This window comes from Pipistrellus kuhlii, unplaced genomic scaffold (assembly GCF_014108245.1).
Source record: "Pipistrellus kuhlii isolate mPipKuh1 unplaced genomic scaffold, mPipKuh1.p scaffold_m20_p_4, whole genome shotgun sequence".
NCBI lineage: Eukaryota > Metazoa > Chordata > Mammalia > Chiroptera > Vespertilionidae > Pipistrellus > Pipistrellus kuhlii.
Window position 1 is genome coordinate 39,200,450 of NW_023425540.1, and position 20,155 is coordinate 39,220,604.

At 39.9% G+C, this 20,155-nt stretch overlaps 1 protein-coding gene across 3 annotated transcripts; it reads left to right on the plus strand.

Annotated features, from left to right (window-relative positions):
• Positions 1 to 6,714: 6,714 nt before the first annotated feature.
• Positions 6,715 to 18,949, plus strand: ZCCHC9 (zinc finger CCHC-type containing 9). 3 transcript variants are annotated; one of them, XM_036409517.2, is made up of 6 exons: positions 6,715 to 6,851; positions 8,254 to 8,663; positions 14,064 to 14,214; positions 14,453 to 14,545; positions 16,806 to 16,874; positions 18,457 to 18,948. In XM_036409517.2, the coding sequence occupies exons 2-6, from the start codon at positions 8,280 to 8,282 to the stop codon at positions 18,573 to 18,575; spliced, it is 816 nt and encodes a 271-aa protein (XP_036265410.1). In that variant the 5' UTR covers positions 6,715 to 6,851; positions 8,254 to 8,279; the 3' UTR covers positions 18,576 to 18,948. The 3 variants fall into 3 exon arrangements, with proteins under 3 accessions (XP_036265410.1, XP_036265412.1, XP_036265411.1); XM_036409519.2 differs by having other exon boundaries at positions 6,774 to 6,853; positions 8,251 to 8,663; positions 18,457 to 18,949; XM_036409518.2 differs by having other exon boundaries at positions 6,841 to 6,952; positions 8,244 to 8,663.
• Positions 18,950 to 20,155: the final 1,206 nt, after the last annotated feature.

The window sequence follows — 20,155 nt, forward strand, 5'->3', positions numbered from 1 at the left end:
TATTTTATTGATTTTTTTACAGAGAGGAAGGGAGAGAGATAGAGAGTTAGAAACACCCCCTACCGGGGATGTGCTCGCAACCAACGCATATGCCCCTGACTGGAATCGAACCTGGGACCCTTCAGCCTGCAGACCGGCGCTCTACCACTGACCCAAACCGGTTTCAGCTAGTCTTCCTTTTAAAAGGTACTTGACTTATATAGGCTATTTCTATATTCAATCCAAAGATTCGGGGGAGAAATGTCATATTTGGGCATCTCCACAAAATCTTTGTTTGCACACAACTCAGTTGTTAGCATACAAGCAGCTCTGAAAACAGGTATCTCCTTGAACTAACGTCGGTGGGGCTGGAAAGGAAACCACCAAGCTCCTGGAAAGTAGACACTGTGCTGCTGAGTCCCGGGCAAACAGGCGCAGAGGAGCTGCAAAGAGAGACACGTAATCTGTGAGCGCTCCGCAGACACGGGCCGCATCACTTGGAACTCATCAGTGCTGATGAGGCACAAACTGCATTCAGGTGCACTTCAATCAGAGCTAGATTATACCATTAAAATTAATGAAGCACTAGAAGACTTTAATGAGTAAAGGAGGGTTGGTTTTAAAGTCGTTTATGCATTTTACGCCATTGACAATTTGCTTGATGGTGTAATCACATCTCTCTCCTAGACAGGTAAAAAGTTTTGGTTATTAAAGGTTTTAAATAACACATTATATTCAACACATCTTTTCCACTTTTGCTTACATGGCCTAATGGTTTAGTTTAATTAAAACAGGTAAATTTATCGCCCTGTTGTGCGGGTTTTTAAAGTAGAAACGAAACAATTGTTCTCTCTCAGATCCCAAGGTTTCTCATTAGATAGCTGAGATATCGATTTTCCCTCCTTTAAACTGCTGGCACACTCAAAGCCAATGAAGCTATTTAAAAAAAATCTTTCCTAGGAATATATATTCATCATGAATTCATGTATGGAGGAATTCAATCACCTCCAAATAGGGTTTTATGATGAGATTCAGAATATGAAACTGGGAAAGAAAGGTAAATATTTGCCAGGTATCCATGTGTGTTTTACTATTAGCCTAGCAAATAAGAGAATGCAATATAGTACCGTAGTATCCTCTTATCCATGGGAAATACATTTCAGGACTCCCAGTGGATATCTGAAACAGCATGTCTTATCCTCACAGGTTGCTGGTTGCTTGAAGGCAAGGACTCTATCATTTTTATACATGTAGCATTTAACAAGGTGCTGGCAAACAGCAGATATTAAAAAAGTGCTTTTTCCTCACCTACTTCATTTTGTAGAATCCCATTGGTAACTGACTTCCCATTATCCCCTCTGAAGGAACAGTCTAGGGCCCATGTCAGGTAGTATTAATATTTCCTCAGACAAAAGAGGGGAGGAAGTACTCACTTCAGAGAGGAGAGATTGCAAATCTTACCACTTACGTGTAAGCACTTGACACTCCAACCACTAAAAACCACTAAAGCACGTGACTAAAAACTTGAGAGACAAACCTGAAGTGAGATGATGGTAAAAGGCCATATTGTGATTAACAGTTCCCATGCTATTGTTTCTCATGTTTAAGAAAAGACTATGAAAAAGATGCAAGATTCTTCAGGGAAGAACACAGCCTTCCTATTATTTCTATTCCTTATTGCTTACAGGGGTCTTCAAACTACGGCCCACGGGCCACATGCGGCCCGCAGAGGAGTCTGATCCGGCCCGCCAGGTTTTTTGGGCAGTGAGCGCAGCCGAGGTGTTACATTAGGAATTAGTAGTTCATATAGTCCGGCCCTCCAGCTCTCTGAGGGACCGTGATCTGGCCCCCACTTTAAAAAGTTTGAGGACGCCTGGAACCTCAAGTAACTTCCACTAATGGGTTTCTCCTGTTAAACACGTCAGGAACCATTTCCTTTCACGTCTGAAATAAAGTAACACAGGCATACCTCGGAGACACTCTGGGTTCAGTTTCAGAACCCCATAATAATAAAGCAAGTATTGCAACAGAGTGAGTCGTAATATTTTTGTTGGTGGAGGGTCTTGCCTTCAGTTTATAAAAAATGTAACACCTGTGAAGTGCAATAAGGTGAAGCATGGTAAACAGGGGATGCCTGTACTGCTTATAACTTCATTATTGAGAAAACCAGCAATACCAATGGAAAAACTAAAAGTACAGGGTCACTTCTATGTGTATGCCAGGTACGAAAACTATCACCAGAAGTGTGCCCTATGGTAATCACTTCACTTCTCTGATACTTTGTTTACTGACCTATAAAGTAATGACATAAGATTTTTAAAGGTGTGTGTTTCCAAAGGTATGTATTTCTATGTAGTTGAAAATTCTCCTGTGTTTTCTCAAAACTCCCATGGATTAAAAAAACCTCTTTAATAATTATTCTAACTGTAATGCATACTCATTAAAGAACATTTATAAAATGATAAAGAACAGGAAGTTGTAATTCTATTACCCATGGGCCTTACTGTAAGGGTTCATAAAGCAGGTAAAAAAAAAAAAATCACTGAGAGATTTTTAAGAAAAAAGCTGTTAGAATGTCCCAGTCTGGATCTCATTTTTATTTTCAATAGTAGGGTCATTAATCCTTTTCATCTCTGTCCTGCTTTCTTTTTCTGTGTATTCAAATGAAGTTCAATAAATGTCTAGACAATTCTGAACACTGCATTAGGTACATTTTTTCCATACACAGCCCTCTTCTCTAGATCAATTTTATGGGATCTACTGTATGATCTAAAAAGCTATGTATAGTTCTTCACTGCTTAAGCTCTAAAGGATAAAATGCACTTTAATTTGGTAAAAAACAACAACACGACTTTAATTTGTCAAAATCTGATCCTAGCCTTCCTTTCTAGATTCACTATCCTCCCTCCCAAACTACTCTATAGTTAAATAGGTTGTTTTAAAGAAGCTTATGCTAGTAGGAGACCCAGGCTTGGCCTTGGACACTCCTAGTCCCACAGTGCCCACCGGTCACTTTAGCTAGGCTGGCTAAGCCCCCTCTTACTCTGAGAATCTAAGCAAGAATGAGGATTTAAATAATAATGGCAGTGGCTCCACTTCCAGGTAAGATGGAATGAGCACACTCTCCCTGTGTCCCACTGAATGCAGCTATAAAACACAATGCATAGATTAGCTATCTGAGGACACTGGAAAACAAATAGTAGCAGGCAAATTAAAAAAGAATAATTCTTTTAAAAATATATTTTATTTATTTTTTACAGAGAGGAAGGGAGAAGGATAGAGAGCTAGAAACATTGATGAGAAAGAAACATCGACCAGCCTACTCCTGCACACCCCCTCCCAGGGATGTGCCTGCAACCAATGTACATGCCCTTGACCAGAATCAAACCTGGGACTTTTCAGTCCACAGACCGACGCTCTATCCACTGAGCCAAACCGGTTTTGACAAAAGAATAATTCTTGAACACTGGAATACAAAGTACTGCTGACCTAGTTCTAAGTTTACATTCTGGATTTCATCTGGATACTGTAGACATCATTTTGTATATACTTAGAGTTGTTTTTTCATGAAAAAATTTAAGCGGTCAATTAACTTGTTTAAACTTGTGTTATGGTGGGTGGCAATCCAGATATCAGTTCATTTCTTTAAGCCTTTGAGCGTGTCTTGTGCATGTGGGTTCAGGGATCAGTTTGAGACTTTCGAGGGATTCATGTACAGAAGTAGAGAAATTCTCTTTGTGGCTCTCCTTCTACCAGGATTCCCCCTCACTGTCCGTTATCCAGCATGCTTTTATTAATGGTTCCTTCAGCCAGAGAGATGATAGTGGGCTTTCTACTGCAGTTTTAAGTACTTATGCAGTATTTGAATGTGGCCAACCGGCAGGTAAACACACACACACACACACACACACACACACACACACACACGGTACTCATCCATGTGGTGGTAGTTGCTTCTTCGGATTTTGACCCCCCTCTACAAGTGTCTGCTTTTATTTACTCTTTAGAATCCCCATGTAGTGTTTTTTAATATTTTGTCCAGAATTTATAGTTATCAGGATAATAAATTTTGTATTACCATACAAAACTATTTTCGATTAAAACATAAAAATCTATTGTCCATGCAAAAATTGCATTAATGATTTTTTAAAAAGCCTCACATAGCCCTAGCTGGTTTGGGATAGTGTTAGCTAAAGACTGAAGGGTCCCAGGTTCGATTCCAGTCAGAGGCATATGCCTGAGTTGTGGGCTCCATCCCTCATGCAGGAGGCAGCCAATCAGTGATTCTCTCTTATCATTGATGTTTCTATCTCTCTCTCCCTCTCCTTCCTCTCTGACATCAATTTCAAAAAAGCCTAATAGGCAAAGGTAACTTAGTAAAGTCTGTTTTAAAGTGGGTTCAGGCAAGCAAATAGTCCCGTGCCGTTTTACAAAGTAGTAAAGCCCACATATTTGGGCTGAGACCTTGGTTCAAATCTCGAGTCTACCTCTTACTGGATGTGTAACCTTGGATAAGTTACTTCAACTCTCTTTGCTTGTTTCCTCCTATTATATGGAGAAAACAATAGAAGTTACCTCTCAGGATATTGGATGGATTAATTAGGTGATGAGTGTAAAGCAATCAGCACAGTGCCAAGTACCTATAAAAATGTTCAATGTTAGCTATTATTAGCAATAATAGTTATACTTTCTTCTGAATCCCAAAGGATTTCTATGATCTCTTTACTCAGTTACTAATCCTTTTTTGATGTACTTTCACAAAAGCAAATTGAGATCATGCTCCTTCATTTCCAGTAATGAATCACCTTCTACAGTTTTAGAATTCAGCACAGAACTAAAAAGACAAGTTTTGGTTGGATGCACCCTCTAGTGGTGTGTGTTATGTGCAAGTACCTGGTTTCTGTGAAGAAAATAGCTTCATGGAATATCACTAGTTAAAGCTTAGAACCTGAAGCCAGCTGATTGAGAACATTACAGTATGAATAGCACTCGCCTACATCTTTTATAAAGCTCCCTTTCTTCCAGAGCTGCAGGATTTGTCTTTTAAAAATGTCCTCACCTTAACACCTAGAATATTTGTGATTGTTACCACACCAAATCCCACCACTTCTACAGTACTGACTTTATTCTTTCCTCTTAAAGAAAATCAGTTACTTTCTAGTTTGCTTTAACAAACATTAGAAAGCACCTATTCCTCTTTTAGTTATAAAAAATGAACTGGTATATATCAACTATATACCAGGCAATGGGGATACAATAAACAACCTATTAGACAATTCTCTATATAATTACACATATGAAGTGCTGTAATGAAGTATGAACTTCCATGAGTGTGCAATAGGGGACTGGCCTAGTTTGGGACAGAGGGGCACTGAAGGATTACTTGAGAATAAAAATGTTAAAAGCCTTCAAGGGTGAGTAGAAACTAATTGAAAGAAAAGGATTGCCATACAGAGAACATCGTATATAAAGGCCTGGAGATAACATAGGGCATTAGGTGGGAAGTTTCCTTTGCGTGTATCTTGAAGAAGAGGGGGAAATATTGTGCAAGGTTAGGCTAGTGAAACAAGCAGCGATTCAATACCATGTTAAGGAGTTTGAACTTCATCTTAAGAATAATGGGAAACTATGCAAGGGTTTTAAGCAAGAGGGCAACATCTGATTTACATTTCCACAAGTTCACTTGGCTAAGGCATGTAAATGGATTTGAGAGAGTCCACATAGGAATGCCTCAACCAGCTGTTAGTAATCCAGGTGAGACATGTTGAAACCTGTGACCAGGGAGGTAGCAGAGGGACAAAGAAAATAGATAGTTAAGTGAAAACATGGGAGCAGCAGTTCTGGTGAACTGAGTGGATAAGATAATGCCATGTTTGCACAGCCAGTGTGGCTCGGTAGTTGAGGGCCAACCTAGCTAGGAACCAGGAATTCAGGGCACATGCCTGGGTTATCTGCTGGATCCCCATTAGGGGCGTGCTGGAGGCAGCCTTCAATGATTCCCTCCCATCATTGATGTTTCCCTCTCCTTTCTTCTCTGAAATCAATAAAAAAAATTTAAAATGATAATGCCATGTTTCCCACTAGGTACAACTAACTTGTGGTGGTATATCTGTTTGAGAGGGGTTGTTGAGATGATGAGTTGTTCCGGAGATCGAGGTTTTCCTGTTAAAATGGCAACTTTGGCTACAGTGTAGCACCGCCCTCTATCTAATAAGCCCGGTCTTTTTTAGAGATGTCTGACAGTGAGCCACTCCCACTACGCTAATTTTTATTTTACTTCTGCTTGGAAAGATCCTTAATTTCCTCCTAAAGTCATTTCACCAGATTGTGTTTCGAAGTTCAAAGGTCACCTCAAAGCAGCCTTCCCCTTGCCCCACCCAACCCTCAGACCCTCCAGTCCATTTGCCTGCGCGGGGAGTGAGCACTCTTCAGCTCTGTGCCCCAGGCCTCCAGCGCCGCGCCCTGCAAATTCTAGGCGCTCCACACACTTAAAAACAAAACAAAAACCACAACATATTTTTGATTTCAGAGAGAGACAGAAACATCAGTGATGAGTAAATCACGGGATCGGCCGCCTTCTGCATGCCCCACATTGGAGCTCGCAATTGAGGCCTGGTGCCCTGACCGGAATGGAACCAGCAATCTTTTCGTTCCTGGGTCCAAGCTCAACCCTTGAGCCACTCTGGCTGAGCCGCACAGCTGCACTTGAACCCATTTTCCCGTGAGCCAGCCGGCTGAGCTGCGCAACAGGACCTGCGCAGCCCGGCGGAAGTGACGTGTCCCGCAGAGGCGGTGCTTCCGGGCCGGAGAGCCGCCCAGGGGGCGGGCTCCTCTGGCACGCTGACTCTGCTGCTCTGGAGGATTCACGCGTGGTAAGACGTGCTCGGCGGGACGCGAGGGGCCCCGGGACCCCCCCAGAAAGCGGTGGAGTGCCCTCCGCGGTTCCTGGCACGTGGCGGGAGCGCGGAGCCCCCGCTCCGCTGGGGGAAACGCCGGGCCGCCTGCCTGGCCGGGCGGCGGGCGCGGGGACGGCCTCGGCTCGGGGCGCTGGCCGCTCGCCGCTCGCCGCTCGCACGGTGCGGCCAGTCCCGCGGGGCCCTGCCCTGCGAGGAGACCCACCCGGGCGGCCGGGGCTGGGTACACGGCCTTTCCCCCTAATGCGGGCGCCCCGCACCCATTGGTGGGGAAGGGATGTTTGGAACGTGGGGGCTGAGGTTTTGGCGTCTGTTGTTGCACGCGTTGCTCGGGTAAGACAGGTGCGGCTCAGCTGAAGGTTTGATAGACGTGGCGTCGTCACGTGACTGTGAACACTAATGTATGTATTTCCCTTATCAGTCTGCCGAAAAGAGTTGTGTTGACAAACCATGTCAAAAACACCGGCTTTCTGTAGGCAGCTTGCCAACGCAGATGGTTTGCGTTGGAATGGCTTGGTAACGGGATTGGAAGAAAGTAGCCCTGGGACTTAGCGAGAGGAAAATAAACGACCAGGAAAGCTGCAAAGTTTGGGAAGAGTAACTTCAGTCATTGTAGTATTTGGTGATTTAAGTTTTGCGAAATAATTTGGTTTCTTATTTTCCATTAAAATAAATATTTTCCAGTTTTAAGCAAGTATTTATATTATAGTAGGCATGCTTTTTTTTAAAGAAAAAATGTATATTTTTATTGATTTCAGAGAGGAAGGGAGAGGGAGAGAGATGAAACATCGTTGATAAGAGAAAATCATTGATTGGCGTCTCCTGCACGCCCTTGATTGGGTATTTAGCCTGCAACCCCACTCCTAACTAGGAATCCAATTGTGACCTCCTGATTCATTCAGGTGGATGCTCAACCATGGAGCCACACAGGCTGGACTTGTTTTATTTATTTATTTTTTAAACTAGTGTGGTAGCTTCTCTGGTAAGGGCTGGATTTACATTACAGGCATTATAGAATTAAATATGTAGATCCCTATATGAAGTAAAACCCCATGTTTTAATGATTAAAACTAACATGGCATATGTGATATATAGCATGTATCTTTTTTAAAAATACATTTTTATTGATTTCAGAGAGAAAAACATCAATGATGAGAGAGAATCATTGATGGGCTGCCTCCTGCCCACTGGGGATCGAGTCCTCAACCTGGCATGTGCCCTTAACTAGAGTCAAACCGAGGACCCTTCAGTCTGCAGTCCGACACTGTCCACTGAGCCAAACCAGCTAGGGCTCTAGCATGTATGTTAAGTTTAGTTTATTTCCTTTAAATGATGACTAACTGCCATGCTTGCCTTAAAGATTGATCCAGTACCTCTGATGAAACCATGACCAGATGGGCACGAGTTGCTACCATAAATAACAAAAGACCCTTGCCTGCAACATCATGGGAGGATCTGAAGAAGGCGTCCTCTGAGGAAAAGAGCCAAAGCCCACCAAAGAGTAAACAACGTGAAGCCAATAGACTGTGCCTTAAAAATGGTGCACACCAAGCAAAACACAAAAAGAACAAAAAGAAAAAGGAGTACTTAAATGAAGATGTGAATGGATTCATGGACTACCTAAGGCAAAACTCACAGATGGTTCACAATGGGGAAGTGATAACAGCGGACAGCCGGGAAGTACGGGAAGAAATTGCAGTTGCTTTAAAGAAAGATAGTCGCAGAGAAGGAAGACGGTTAAAAAGACAAGCAGCAAAGAAAAATGCAATGGTAAGTTTCTCACTTCTATCAAAGTATTACTTTAGATGGCTAGAAACTATTAATCATATACTCACACATATTTAGCAGTTTGACTGCTATTATGTACTAAATTATAAAGCATCTTTTTAAGGGCTAGTATTAACTATTTGCTAGATACTTAATGTACTCAATTATCACAACAACACTATAAACATGGTGTTCCATCTTGGGTAGAAAACACTAACATGTAGGCAGGTTAAGTATCTTTCTGAAAACTACATTTGATTACTTAGTGTGCTGGCTGGCATTATGTAATTATATGCATTTTTAAATAAATGTGAACCTAAATGAGCTGCTAACTCTGCAGGCCAGCCAAAAAAAAAATTTTTTCAAACCCAGAATCTGACTTCAAAACTGTTTGCACATTTACCTTCAAGTAGCCATTTTATAAACAGCCATTTAAAAAAAAGATCAAAATAAGTAGGAAGGTTAAGTACAACAGGTTAAATACGTGTGGTTCCAATTACTTAGAAAGGATGTTTGGTTTTTGTCCATGAAAAACTGACACACACGAAGGAGATCTAATAAGGATCACAGTAGTTAGTAACTGAGCAGCAGAGTTAAAAGTTCTTGAGACCTTCCCTAGTCATTGTTCCCTCCCTCTCCATTTTACACTCAGAGAATGCTGGGGACTCCAGGTTTATTTCTGTGGTGCCCAGCTGTAGATTTTATTTACTAGGGGCCTAGTGCACAAATTCGTGCACCTTGAAAGTAACTGTGGGCCTTGAGGGGTCTTGGCCCATTCTCTGTGCCCCTCCCACCATGGCCACCAGTTTCCTGTCTGCTCGAAGCCCTGTTCCTCCTCCCATGCTCTGACAGCACCAGCCTTGCTCGCACCCACTGATGGTACAGAGTGCCAGCAGTGGTGCAAGCTGGCCAGCGCTGTCAGCAGGTTGAGCAGCAGCTGCTGCCCCACTCGCCCCTCAGGAGCAGGTGAAGGTGAAGAAGCCCTGAGGGGTGATTGAGGCCTGCAGCCGCAGCACCTGCCAACAGCTCTGAGCGATCGAAGCTGGTGCCAGCAGCAGGTGCAGGCACCAGGCAAGACCGTGGCACGAGGGAGCAAAGAATTTTCAGTAACCACCAGAGGCTCACCCTGATGACAATGAACAGTGCCTCGCCTTGGTCTGGTGCCCCTGCTCACCTGCTCCACTTCCCACTGTGGCTGATGCCCACCATGTTCTGTGCTCTGTCGCCTGCTGCCAATGCCTGCCATGTTCCCCACGTGCCCCCTACCAGCGCACGTCATAGTGACTGGTTGTTCAGTTGTTCTGCCGTTCAGTCTATTTGCATATTAGCCTTTTATTATATAGGATAGGATTTGTTTATTGATTTGAGGGAGAGAAATATCAACGTGAGAGAGAAACATTGCCTCTGTACACTCGTATTTGCCTGACCATGAATTGAACCTGCAACCTTTTGGTGTACGGGATGATGCTCCAACTAACTGAGCCACCTGGCCAGGACCTTCCCTAGATCCCCACAGGAAATTAAGTGTGTAGTATAATTCCTTCCCTTCTCCCCTTTTAAAATGAATTTCCAAGTCTCAATCTAGTAGGATATTTCATAAGAATCAGGATTTATTATCATTTTACACTTTTTTTTATTAGTAAATGTACAGCACTGTTAATATTAGGTCTAGTAATAATTAATGTCGTTTTCTAATACTTTTTAAAATCGAATTTATTTAAACAATACAACAAAATTTAATCAACAATATAGTTGCCGTTGTTTTCTACTACTTGTGCCCAACGCTCAGGAAGCATTTTAATCCCTCTGTTGTAAAATTCTTGTGATTTTGATGCAAAAATTCGGTCAATGCATTTTTGAGGCATTCTTCATTATTAAATTTTTTTCCAAGAAGAAAGTTTTGCAAAGAACGAAACAAATGGTAATCAGAAGGGGCAATATCAGGAGAATATGCAGGTTGAGGGAGAACTTCCCATTCCAACTGGCGCAGTTTTTCAGCAGTGATTCTTGCAGTATGCGGTCGTGCGTTATCCTGGTGAAGAATTACGCCCTTCCGATTAATCAGCACGGGTTCTTTTGCTCTTAAAGCTTGAGCTAACCTTTCCAATTGGGCACTATAACACTGCACTTGTAATGGTTTGGTTAGATGGTAAAAGTTCATAATGAAGAATTCCTTTAAAATTCTACCAAACACACAACATCACTTTTTTCGCATGCAAGTCAGGTTTTGGCGTGGGCTGCGGAGCCTCATTTTTGTCCGACCATTGAGGCCGCCTTTTCAAATTAACATACAGCACCCATTGTTCATCTCCGGTAACAATTTGCTCTAAAAACGGCAAACGGTTTTGACGAGAGAGGAGCGAACTGCAAATTGTGACTCTTTGATTACAGTTGTTGTCGGTCAACTCATGAGGAACCCATTTTCCAAACTTTTGGACTTTGCCAAGTGCACGCAATTGATTGGAAATTGTTTTTTGTGAACAATTTAAAGTTGTCGCAAGCTCTTGTTGGGTAATTTGAGGATTTTGCACCAAAAGAGCTTGAAGAGCTTCTTGATCAAAATTGGACACACGGCCTCGACCACTCTTGTCATCTAATGAAAAATTTCCCTCGCGAAATTTCTCAAACCAACGCTGGCATTTTCTGGCGCTAACCATCTTGACCAAGAGCACTACACATGTTTTTTGCAGCCTCACTTGCTTTTCTTCCTAATTGGAACTCGTAAAGCATGCAGTGCCGAATATGCTCTTCATCCGCCATCTTCTTAGCCCTAGTTTTGCAACAAAAACCAAACCAAACACAAACTTTTTCAAGCAAAACTTGTTAATTGCACTTCACACGTTCTGTAGATACCACGTGTTTGAATGTTATGTCAATACAAGTCAACGCCAAGCAAGATTTTAAACGAATGTTAAAAACGACATTAATTATTACTAGACCCAATAACCAGTGCAGGTTTGAAATGTTATAGCCACCATACATGTAGCTTCTGACATTTGCCGGATTTGTTCTGTGCGGTGCCATTTAAAGATAATTATTTAGCCCTGGCCAGTGTGGCTCAGTTGGTTGAGGGCCATCCCATTCACTGACAGGTTGCTGGTTGGATTCCTTGTCGGCACAAACCCAGGTTGCAGGTTCAGTCCATAGTCAGGGTATGTGCAGGAGTCAACTGACCAGTGTTTTTCACATTGATGTTTCTCTCTCCTTGTCCCTTTATCTCTCTAAAAAAAAAATCAATAAAAACATTTTTTAAAAGATAATTTTTTAGAGCAATACTAATGAGGCATTCCTTATTAATAAATTGGGATAGAAAAGATAATTTCTGTTTAGATCAGGATAGTTTTAAGTCAAGATAACTTAAAGATAATTTAATTGACATAAATAGTATGGTGAATTGCATACTATTTGAAAAAGCTAAATATGACTTTTTGAAAAAAATATTTTTATTGATTTCAGAGAGGAAGAGAGAGGGAGAGATAGAAACATCAGTAATGAGAGAGAATCATTGATTGGCTGCTTCCTGAATGCCCTTAACTGGGGATCCAGCCCACAACCCAGGCATGCGCCCTGATGAGAAATCGAACCCTGACCTCATTCATAGGTTAACGCTCAACCACTGAGCCATGCTGGCTGGGCCATTATGACCTTTTAAGAGAAGTTTTATGTTTGTAGTTAAGGAAATACATTTTTTTTAGTAATGCTTTATGTTAAAACATATACTTTAAAGACTATGGCTTGTTGTGACCTACCTTCAAATTTTTTGTGTGTAATTTCCTTAATACCTGATACTTAGCATCAGTTCTTAATACCTGATATTTAGCAACAGTTCTGAGCTAATAAATTAAGATATTAGACACTTAGTAGAGCACTTCCCACAACCCCATCTACATTAAATGTAAGGATCAACCAAGAAACTTGTATTTGAAATTTATATAAAATACCGATTAGCTGTCAGGTTATTAGAGACCGCCTTAATGTCACCAAAAATCCAAACTTATGTTGGTGATCCAAAATTTAGCATTAACTTCCTCCACTTGTAGAATAAGTGCAATTTTTTTTTGTTTGGACTAGCTCAGTGGTTGGCAAACTGGGGCTCATGAGCCACATGTGGCTTTTTGGCCCCTTGAGTGTGGCTCTTCCACAAAATATCATGGCCTAGGCGAGTCTATTTTGAAGAAGTGGCATTAAAAGAAGTTTAAGTTTAAAAAATTTGCTCTCAAAAGAAATTTCAACCGTTGTACTGTTGATATTTGGCTCTGTTGATTAATGAATTTGCGGACCACTGGACTAGCTCATTCTAAATGTAAAAGTTACTGAAGAGTGCAGGGACTTATTCTTGTCCGCTGTTATTAAACAGGAAAAAAAGAAAGCAATGTTATAGTTGTAAAATGTTATGTTTTATTTTGTCTGTTGAATTTACTTTTTAAAAAACCTGTGCTTATTTGGGAAAATAAAATTACAGATGAACTATTTGTTATCCAAGAAGTATATATATCTTTTTCTAGTTTGAATAAAAATAGTTTAATTATCTACCATCTTTGATTATGATCGATTTTCTCATTCATTGCAAAAAATATCCTCCAAATTGCTAGAGTATATAAAACAGGCAAATCATTGTTCTGTGTTAGGTTGGAGGCAAATAATTCATCTTAGGATTATTCCTTTAAAATTAATTGTATATACATTCTAAGAATGAAACATCTATTTTTGAATATTAATGAATATGTATTATAAAGATATGAAAACCTTAAGGTATACTTTTTTTTAATTGATTTCAGAGAGGAAGGGAAAGAGGTAGAAACATCAATAATGAGAGAATCATTGATTGGCTGACTCCTGCATAACCTCCACTGGGAATGAGCCGAAATCAGGGCATGTGCTCTGACTGGGAATTGAACTGTGACCTCCTGGTTCATAGGTCAACACTCAACCACTGGGCCACTTTTTGGTATGAAATATGTTTTATTATTTGAAGCATAATTTAAATGGAATTATTTAGCTCAAATTCATTCAATTATATGAACTTTAAAAGTACAAGTATTAATTTTGATGGATAATTTTTATGGCCATTGTCTACTCCAAAAAACTGTTTTTCAAGTTAGACATCCCCATTAATGAAATACATAGTCCACAGTTGCTTAATTCATTTAAGTGATTATTTCTTAATAACTTTGTGTCTGAGATTGACTGATTGAGGGTTTTCTAAAACACTGAGACCATGAGGAAAATGACATTTTTTATTGTTTAGCATTTGATGAAATACTTCTACAGATAAAATTTGAGATTTCAGAAAAAGTGCTAGATATCTTAAAATGAGAAATGTTTTACAGATATTTTTGATAACAGGAATTGATAGAACCAGCTCAGTTTTGCAGTGTGGAAACTCACATTTTGTTTTCCCAGGTATGTTTTCATTGTAGAAAACCTGGCCATGGGATTGCAGATTGCCCGGCTGCCCTTGAGAATCAAGATATGGGCACTGGAATATGTTATCGGTGTGGATCTACAGAGCACGAAATAACCAAGTGCAGGGCTAAAGTAGATCCAGCTCTTGGTATGTTTTTTTCTTATCAGTTTTTGATTTGCTTAATCAAAAGTGGGAAAGTGGCCAATAAGTAGCCACTTGGGTTTTTCTGTTTACAGGATTGAGTGTGCCTATTGTTGAAATCTTACAAAATTAAAATTTAAATGATGTAGATACATGTTTTCTTCTCAGAATATTTTAAAATAATATGCATTATATAACTTGTAATATATATAACCAATTAAAAGGAACTGTTTGATCGTTACAGGTGAATTTCCTTTTGCAAAATGTTTTGTTTGTGGGGAAATGGGACACCTGTCCAGATCTTGCCCTGATAATCCCAAAGGAGTGTATGCTGATGGTGAGTACTTTTACCCTTGTATGTCAAAAATTTGAGTCATCATGCAGTTATATTTAATTTACATTGTTAATCAGTCCTTGAATATATATTTTTAAAATATATTTTTATTGATTTCAGAGAGTAAGGGAGAGGGAGAGGGAGATAGAAACATCAATGATGAAAGGGAATCATTGATCGGCTGCCTCCTGCATGCAACCCACACTGGGGATTGAGCTTGCAACCCAGGCATGTGCCCTGACCAGGAATTGAACCATGATCTCCTGGTTTACAGGTCAGTGCTCAATCACTGAACCATGCTGCTCATGCTTGAATACATTTTTGAATAAGTAGCAAAACCTTATTTTTATTGAGTACTATTCTACCTACTGAACTTTTTGGGTACTATGACTTGATATATTAATAAATCAGAAATAACTTGGGTGAATATTTCCAACTGCTTACTTTAGCATCATTATGAGAATATATCAAATTTCTGCTTTTAAACAGAACAGAAAAGAAGTTATAATACTTCAAAGTAATATAAAATTTTAAATATAAGATTTAAAACATAGTGTGAATTTAATCTCAGCCTAGCATACCATTTTGTATAAAGGGCTGCTATGCACTATTCATATTTGTAGTTTTTGTTTCTAAATGACTTCCTTAGTTAATTGTCTGGCATGACATCTTGTAATTTTCTTACCTTTAGCTCAGCTAATGTCTAAGGTCCTCACAATAAAGTCTATGATGTCTAAAGCTTTAAGGAGATTGTCATTTGTTAATGTGAATCAGATAGTAATGTGATGGCTGGTACCTTCAGGTTCTAAACACCTCTTGTGTCATGTCCTGGGTTCCATTGGAGAAGTCCAGTGGAAAAGCATAGTTTTTTGAATTAAACAAATTGGTTATAGTCCAAAGTGCCACTTATTAGCTGTGGCGCTTTGGCTATGTTATTTAACTTTTCTCATCTCAGTTTCTTCACCTATAAAATGGAGATGAAAAAACAAAACAAAAACTGTGTTTCATTGATTCTAAGATGCACATTTTCCCACATTTATTATCTCTGAATTCGGAATGTATCTTACCATTGGTAGGTCCCACATAATTGACATGTTTTCCTTTTTTTTCTGAGAAGTATGTAAAAGAATGACACATCTTATAATCAATGGTATTTTAGTTTTAATGAGTTGTAGTATTTACAAGGATGGATAGTCAACCGAAATGACTAGATATAAAAAAAAGTACATCAAGAGGAGTACCGTATTTTCCGGCGTATAAGACGACTTTTGAAACGAAAAAAAGTCAACCGAAAATCGGGAGCAAAAGACCAAAATTGCACAAAAATTACCTGCAGATCTTGACAGCAAAGTAAGTCTTTTCTTTGAAGTGAGGGTTAGTCTTATACAGCGAATATAGGCCTAACCCTATGTTTTAACTGTAAAATTAGGGGGTCGTCTTATACGCCGGAAAATCACATAGAAGTGGGAGCTCAACCAGGTTTATATTCTGTAGGGTCATTTTCCTGGAAAAACTACTTAACATTATGAGCATGATCATGATCATTCTTTACCATTACACAAAAGATTCGTTTTAGAAATCGTGTGTTTTGTAATTTACAGACCTGGAATGTTGCTTAAATGGTCATTTTAATTAGGGTTAGGATCCCTGGCAGATAGAAAGCCTGGAAACATGGCTCTGTGGGACATTTTAAGAAGGATTACCCTCAAAGTTAGAATTCGGGTGAGATCCCTGGGCTTCCATTTAGAAGGGGTAGGATTATCTATCCGCTATGTTAATTTTCATTCCTTTCATAACTGCTCACCTCCATCTGATCTATATGATAGAGAAGTGGTTTCTAACCTTTGCGGGGGGAGGGAGTAGTCATTGATCATTAGGTAATGTGATAAAATCTGTGGACATCCTCAACAAATGCACCAGCACACAAATTTTGCTCACAAGTTTAAGAGTTCACAAACCCTTGCCTGTTTAACCATGGTCCTGGCTTTTCTGCAGGGGCTTTTGGACACTCCAGGGAACAAGTGCCTTCCATCATCTCTCTCTCCTCTTTCCCACTACTCCCCTGAAGGCCCAGTGGAATAAATGGGTAGGTGCTCTGTGATGTCAGAGGAATGGAGAATGACCTTATCCATAGGAATGGTGGCACCCACCTATGTCCCTGGCCGACAGGTTGTGAGGACCAAATAAGATATGAAAGTGCTTTGAGACATTAAAAGCCCTAAGTAAGTGTGAGAGATTTTCAATGACTTTGTTCTTTTACTAGGTGGCGGCTGCAGACTTTGTGGCTCTGTGGGACATTTTAAGAAGGATTGCCCTCAAAGTCAAAATTCAGGTGAGATCTTTGGGCTTCCATTAAGAAAGGGGAAGATTAACAACCCTCTATGTTTTTGCTGCATTTTGTTATTAATAACTCACTGGGGATTTTAAGGCAACCTAGTTTCCTGCTGCAGTGATGACTCAATCATTTCTCTGTCAGCTGTAGACACAGTACCAATTGGGCATTAGCTGCTGTTCTCAGGTGGGGAAGAAAGGGACCATTAAGCCCCAAGGACCCTGATCTTACAAACATCTTGTTCATAAACATTTACATTTACTTAAAAGTATACATTCACTAAGGAAATAAGAAATATGAAAATAGCTTTCAATCCTATATAATAAAAGCCTAATATGCTAAGTGTCCAGTTGTCTGGTCAACCAACTAAAATGTAATATGCTAATGATATGCTAAGGCCGCTCTGATGAGCATTGACTACCAGGGGGCAGATGTCCCAACTGGTAGGTTAGCTTGCTTCTTGGGTACGGCTGATCAGGACTGAGCAAGATGGGCTGGACACACCCTGGAGCCCTCCTGCATCCTTCCCTGGCCTCTGTCATGCATCCGTGGGGTCCCTCTGCCTGGCCTGCACCCTCTCGCAATCCAGGACCCCTCAGGAGATGTCAGAGAGCCAGTTTCAGCTTGATCCCACAGGCCAGCCCGAGAGACCCCACTGGTGCACAGATTTGTGCACCAGGCCTCTAGTAGTCTTATGATTGAGTATCCTCATGTGTGTTTTGCTTTTTGTATACCTGAAGGATTCAGAGTTGGTTGCAAAAACTACTGAAAATATTAAAATTGTGTTGTCCACACAGTGTCTGCCCAGTTATATTTTCTTCCTAATGAAATACTACCTAACCCTGGTCACCAAAAAAGCTTCACTATACCTATGATAGATTTGGGGGGAAGAGAAGATCTTATTACCTAGTTTACCTAGATTAGAATGATGATAATTCTGTGTGAAAAAAGCAAGACAGTAGGATTACCCAGTAATGTTTCTTATGGGGGAAAAAAACCCACATTTCTTTTTATGTCAAATAATGATGATACAAATAAGTACTCGTTTTTACTTCCTATCCCTAACATTTAAATTTGATAACCAAGAGTTCTTGTTTATAATGTTGTCTAGAAGATAGTGTTTACTACATTGTAGGCAGTAAGATTGAAATGATGAAGTGGAATTTGAATTCTCCTTCCTGGGAGGACTGCCACTTCCCAAATGACAAGACTGACAAGCAGATGTTGTATAATTTCACAGGTGGAATCTTGTGCATTTAAAAGTGATGCTTCATAAGTCTTGCTGTTTACAGACACTTGGAATTCATTGACTCTGTAATGATGAACTCTGGGAAAGAATGAAAGTGCTTTCTTATCAATTTGTGCATTGCAAAGCAGTTGCTCCATTTCTCTAATTGGGATGAGAAATTGCCTGTGGTACTCGGAAATCAAGGGTTATAATCAATTAAAAATTACTTTTCTTCCGTGATGGAGTATTCCCTCTCTGTGCTTATTCATGTCAAAAAATGGTTCCTTTGCTAAGCCCAAACCAATCTATGACTACATTTTTTTCTTACATTCTGTCTTTTCTGTTTCTTTACAGATCGAATCGTTACAGTTGGTCGCTGGGCAAAGGGGATGAGTGCAGACTATGAAGAAATTTTGGATGTGCCTAAACTACAGAAACCCAAAACGAAGACACCTAAAGTTGTTAATTTTTGATAATGACTAGTACTATCATAAGTTACCATCTCATTGTTACATTCTGAACGGGGCCTTCTTCACAAGTTGGAGCTGGGCTCCCTTGGAGAGGCCTGTATTGTAGATATCAGTATGATCTGTGGAGGTCAGATAGTGAACTGAGTTCTGACCAAGGAGTACTTCTGCTTGGAGAAAATCACCTAAGAAAAGCATAAGATGTTTACATTTGATTCTTTAAAAGAACTTTGTTAGCAGAACTTACGTATAAGTAAGTGGTTATAATCCTAATTGTAACAATCATCTTTTAAAAAATATATATATATATTTTATTATTGCAGAGAGGGAGAGAGATAGAAACATCAATGATGAGAGAATCATTGATCGGCTGTCTCCTGCACACCCCCCTGCAATCCAGGCATGTGTCCTTAACTGGAATCAAACCTGGGACCCCTCAGTCTGCAGGCTGACACTATCCACTGAGCCAAACTAGCTAGGGCCAATCATTTTTTTCTTAAAAAAAGTAGGCAGCCCTGACTTGGCTCAGTTGGTTGGAACATCGACCTATACACCAAAAAGGTTGTGGGTTCAATTTCCAGCCAGTATGGGTAAGGGAGGATGGCAACTGATTGATGTTTCTCTCAAGCATCGATGTTTCTCTTGCTCACTGTCTCAAAAATTGGTGGAAGCATATTCTAAGGTAAGGATTTAAAAAATAAAAAACAAAGTATGTATTCATCTGATACCCCTAAGGAAATTAATTCCTTTACATTTGGAAATATATTTTTAGTTCTTCTGTTTTCTAGCTCAAAGTATCAACTATTTATAAGTTAACAAAAAATCGTGTATTTTTATTAAACATTACTGATTTTAGAGAGGAAGGGAGAGGGAGAGAAAGATAGAAACATCAGTGAGAGAGAATCATTGTCTGGCTGCCTCCTGCCTACCCCCCACTGGGAGCTGAGCCCACAACCTGGGCATATCCCCTGACTGGGAATCAAACCTCCTAGTTCATAGGTTGATGCTCAACCACTGAGCTATGCTGGCCAGGCTGCATTTTTATAATATTTAATAAAAATGTATTTGGTATTTTTCTGAATACCTAATTCTGGATTTAAGTAGTCATTGTCTCTTAATGCCCATTAACAATCTTTTTGGAATCACAATCTTTTATGAACCCAACATTAATTTTTGTTTCAGATTTCACATAATTACATATTTTTTGAAGTTAAAATTGAAGAGTATCTCACCTTAGCAGCTCTTTCTTTGGTATTGATGTTCAAGAAAGAAATTCAGCTTGGAGTATTTAGCCAGAATAATGGCACATAGCAGACTGTATATCAAACTTAATAGCATTTTGTTCACATGTTTTAGATGAGTCTGGGTGCTTATCACCATAATAGAGTTAGAACACTAATCAGAGACCCATTAGTGTCTTTGTTTGATTTGATGAATACATGCATACTTAATCCATATATTTCACAAGGCTTAGGGCTCCTATTGTGCTGTATAATGCAATGACTCTAGTGGATTGTGCATTTTATTTGGAATTTTACCTGATTGGATACATTTGTAACCAAAGGAAACAGCTGTGATTAGTTACT

Excerpts from the sequence above, each read along its gene's own strand:
- ZCCHC9 (XM_036409517.2), top strand. The coding sequence starts at position 8,280 with ATGACCAGATGGGCACGAGTTGCTACCATAAATAACAAAAGACCCTTG. Across the intron at positions 8,664-14,063 it reads CAGCAAAGAAAAATGCAATG|GTATGTTTTCATTGTAGAAA; the intron begins GTAAGTTTCTCA and ends TTGTTTTCCCAG. Across the intron at positions 14,215-14,452 it reads TAAAGTAGATCCAGCTCTTG|GTGAATTTCCTTTTGCAAAA; the intron begins GTATGTTTTTTT and ends TGATCGTTACAG.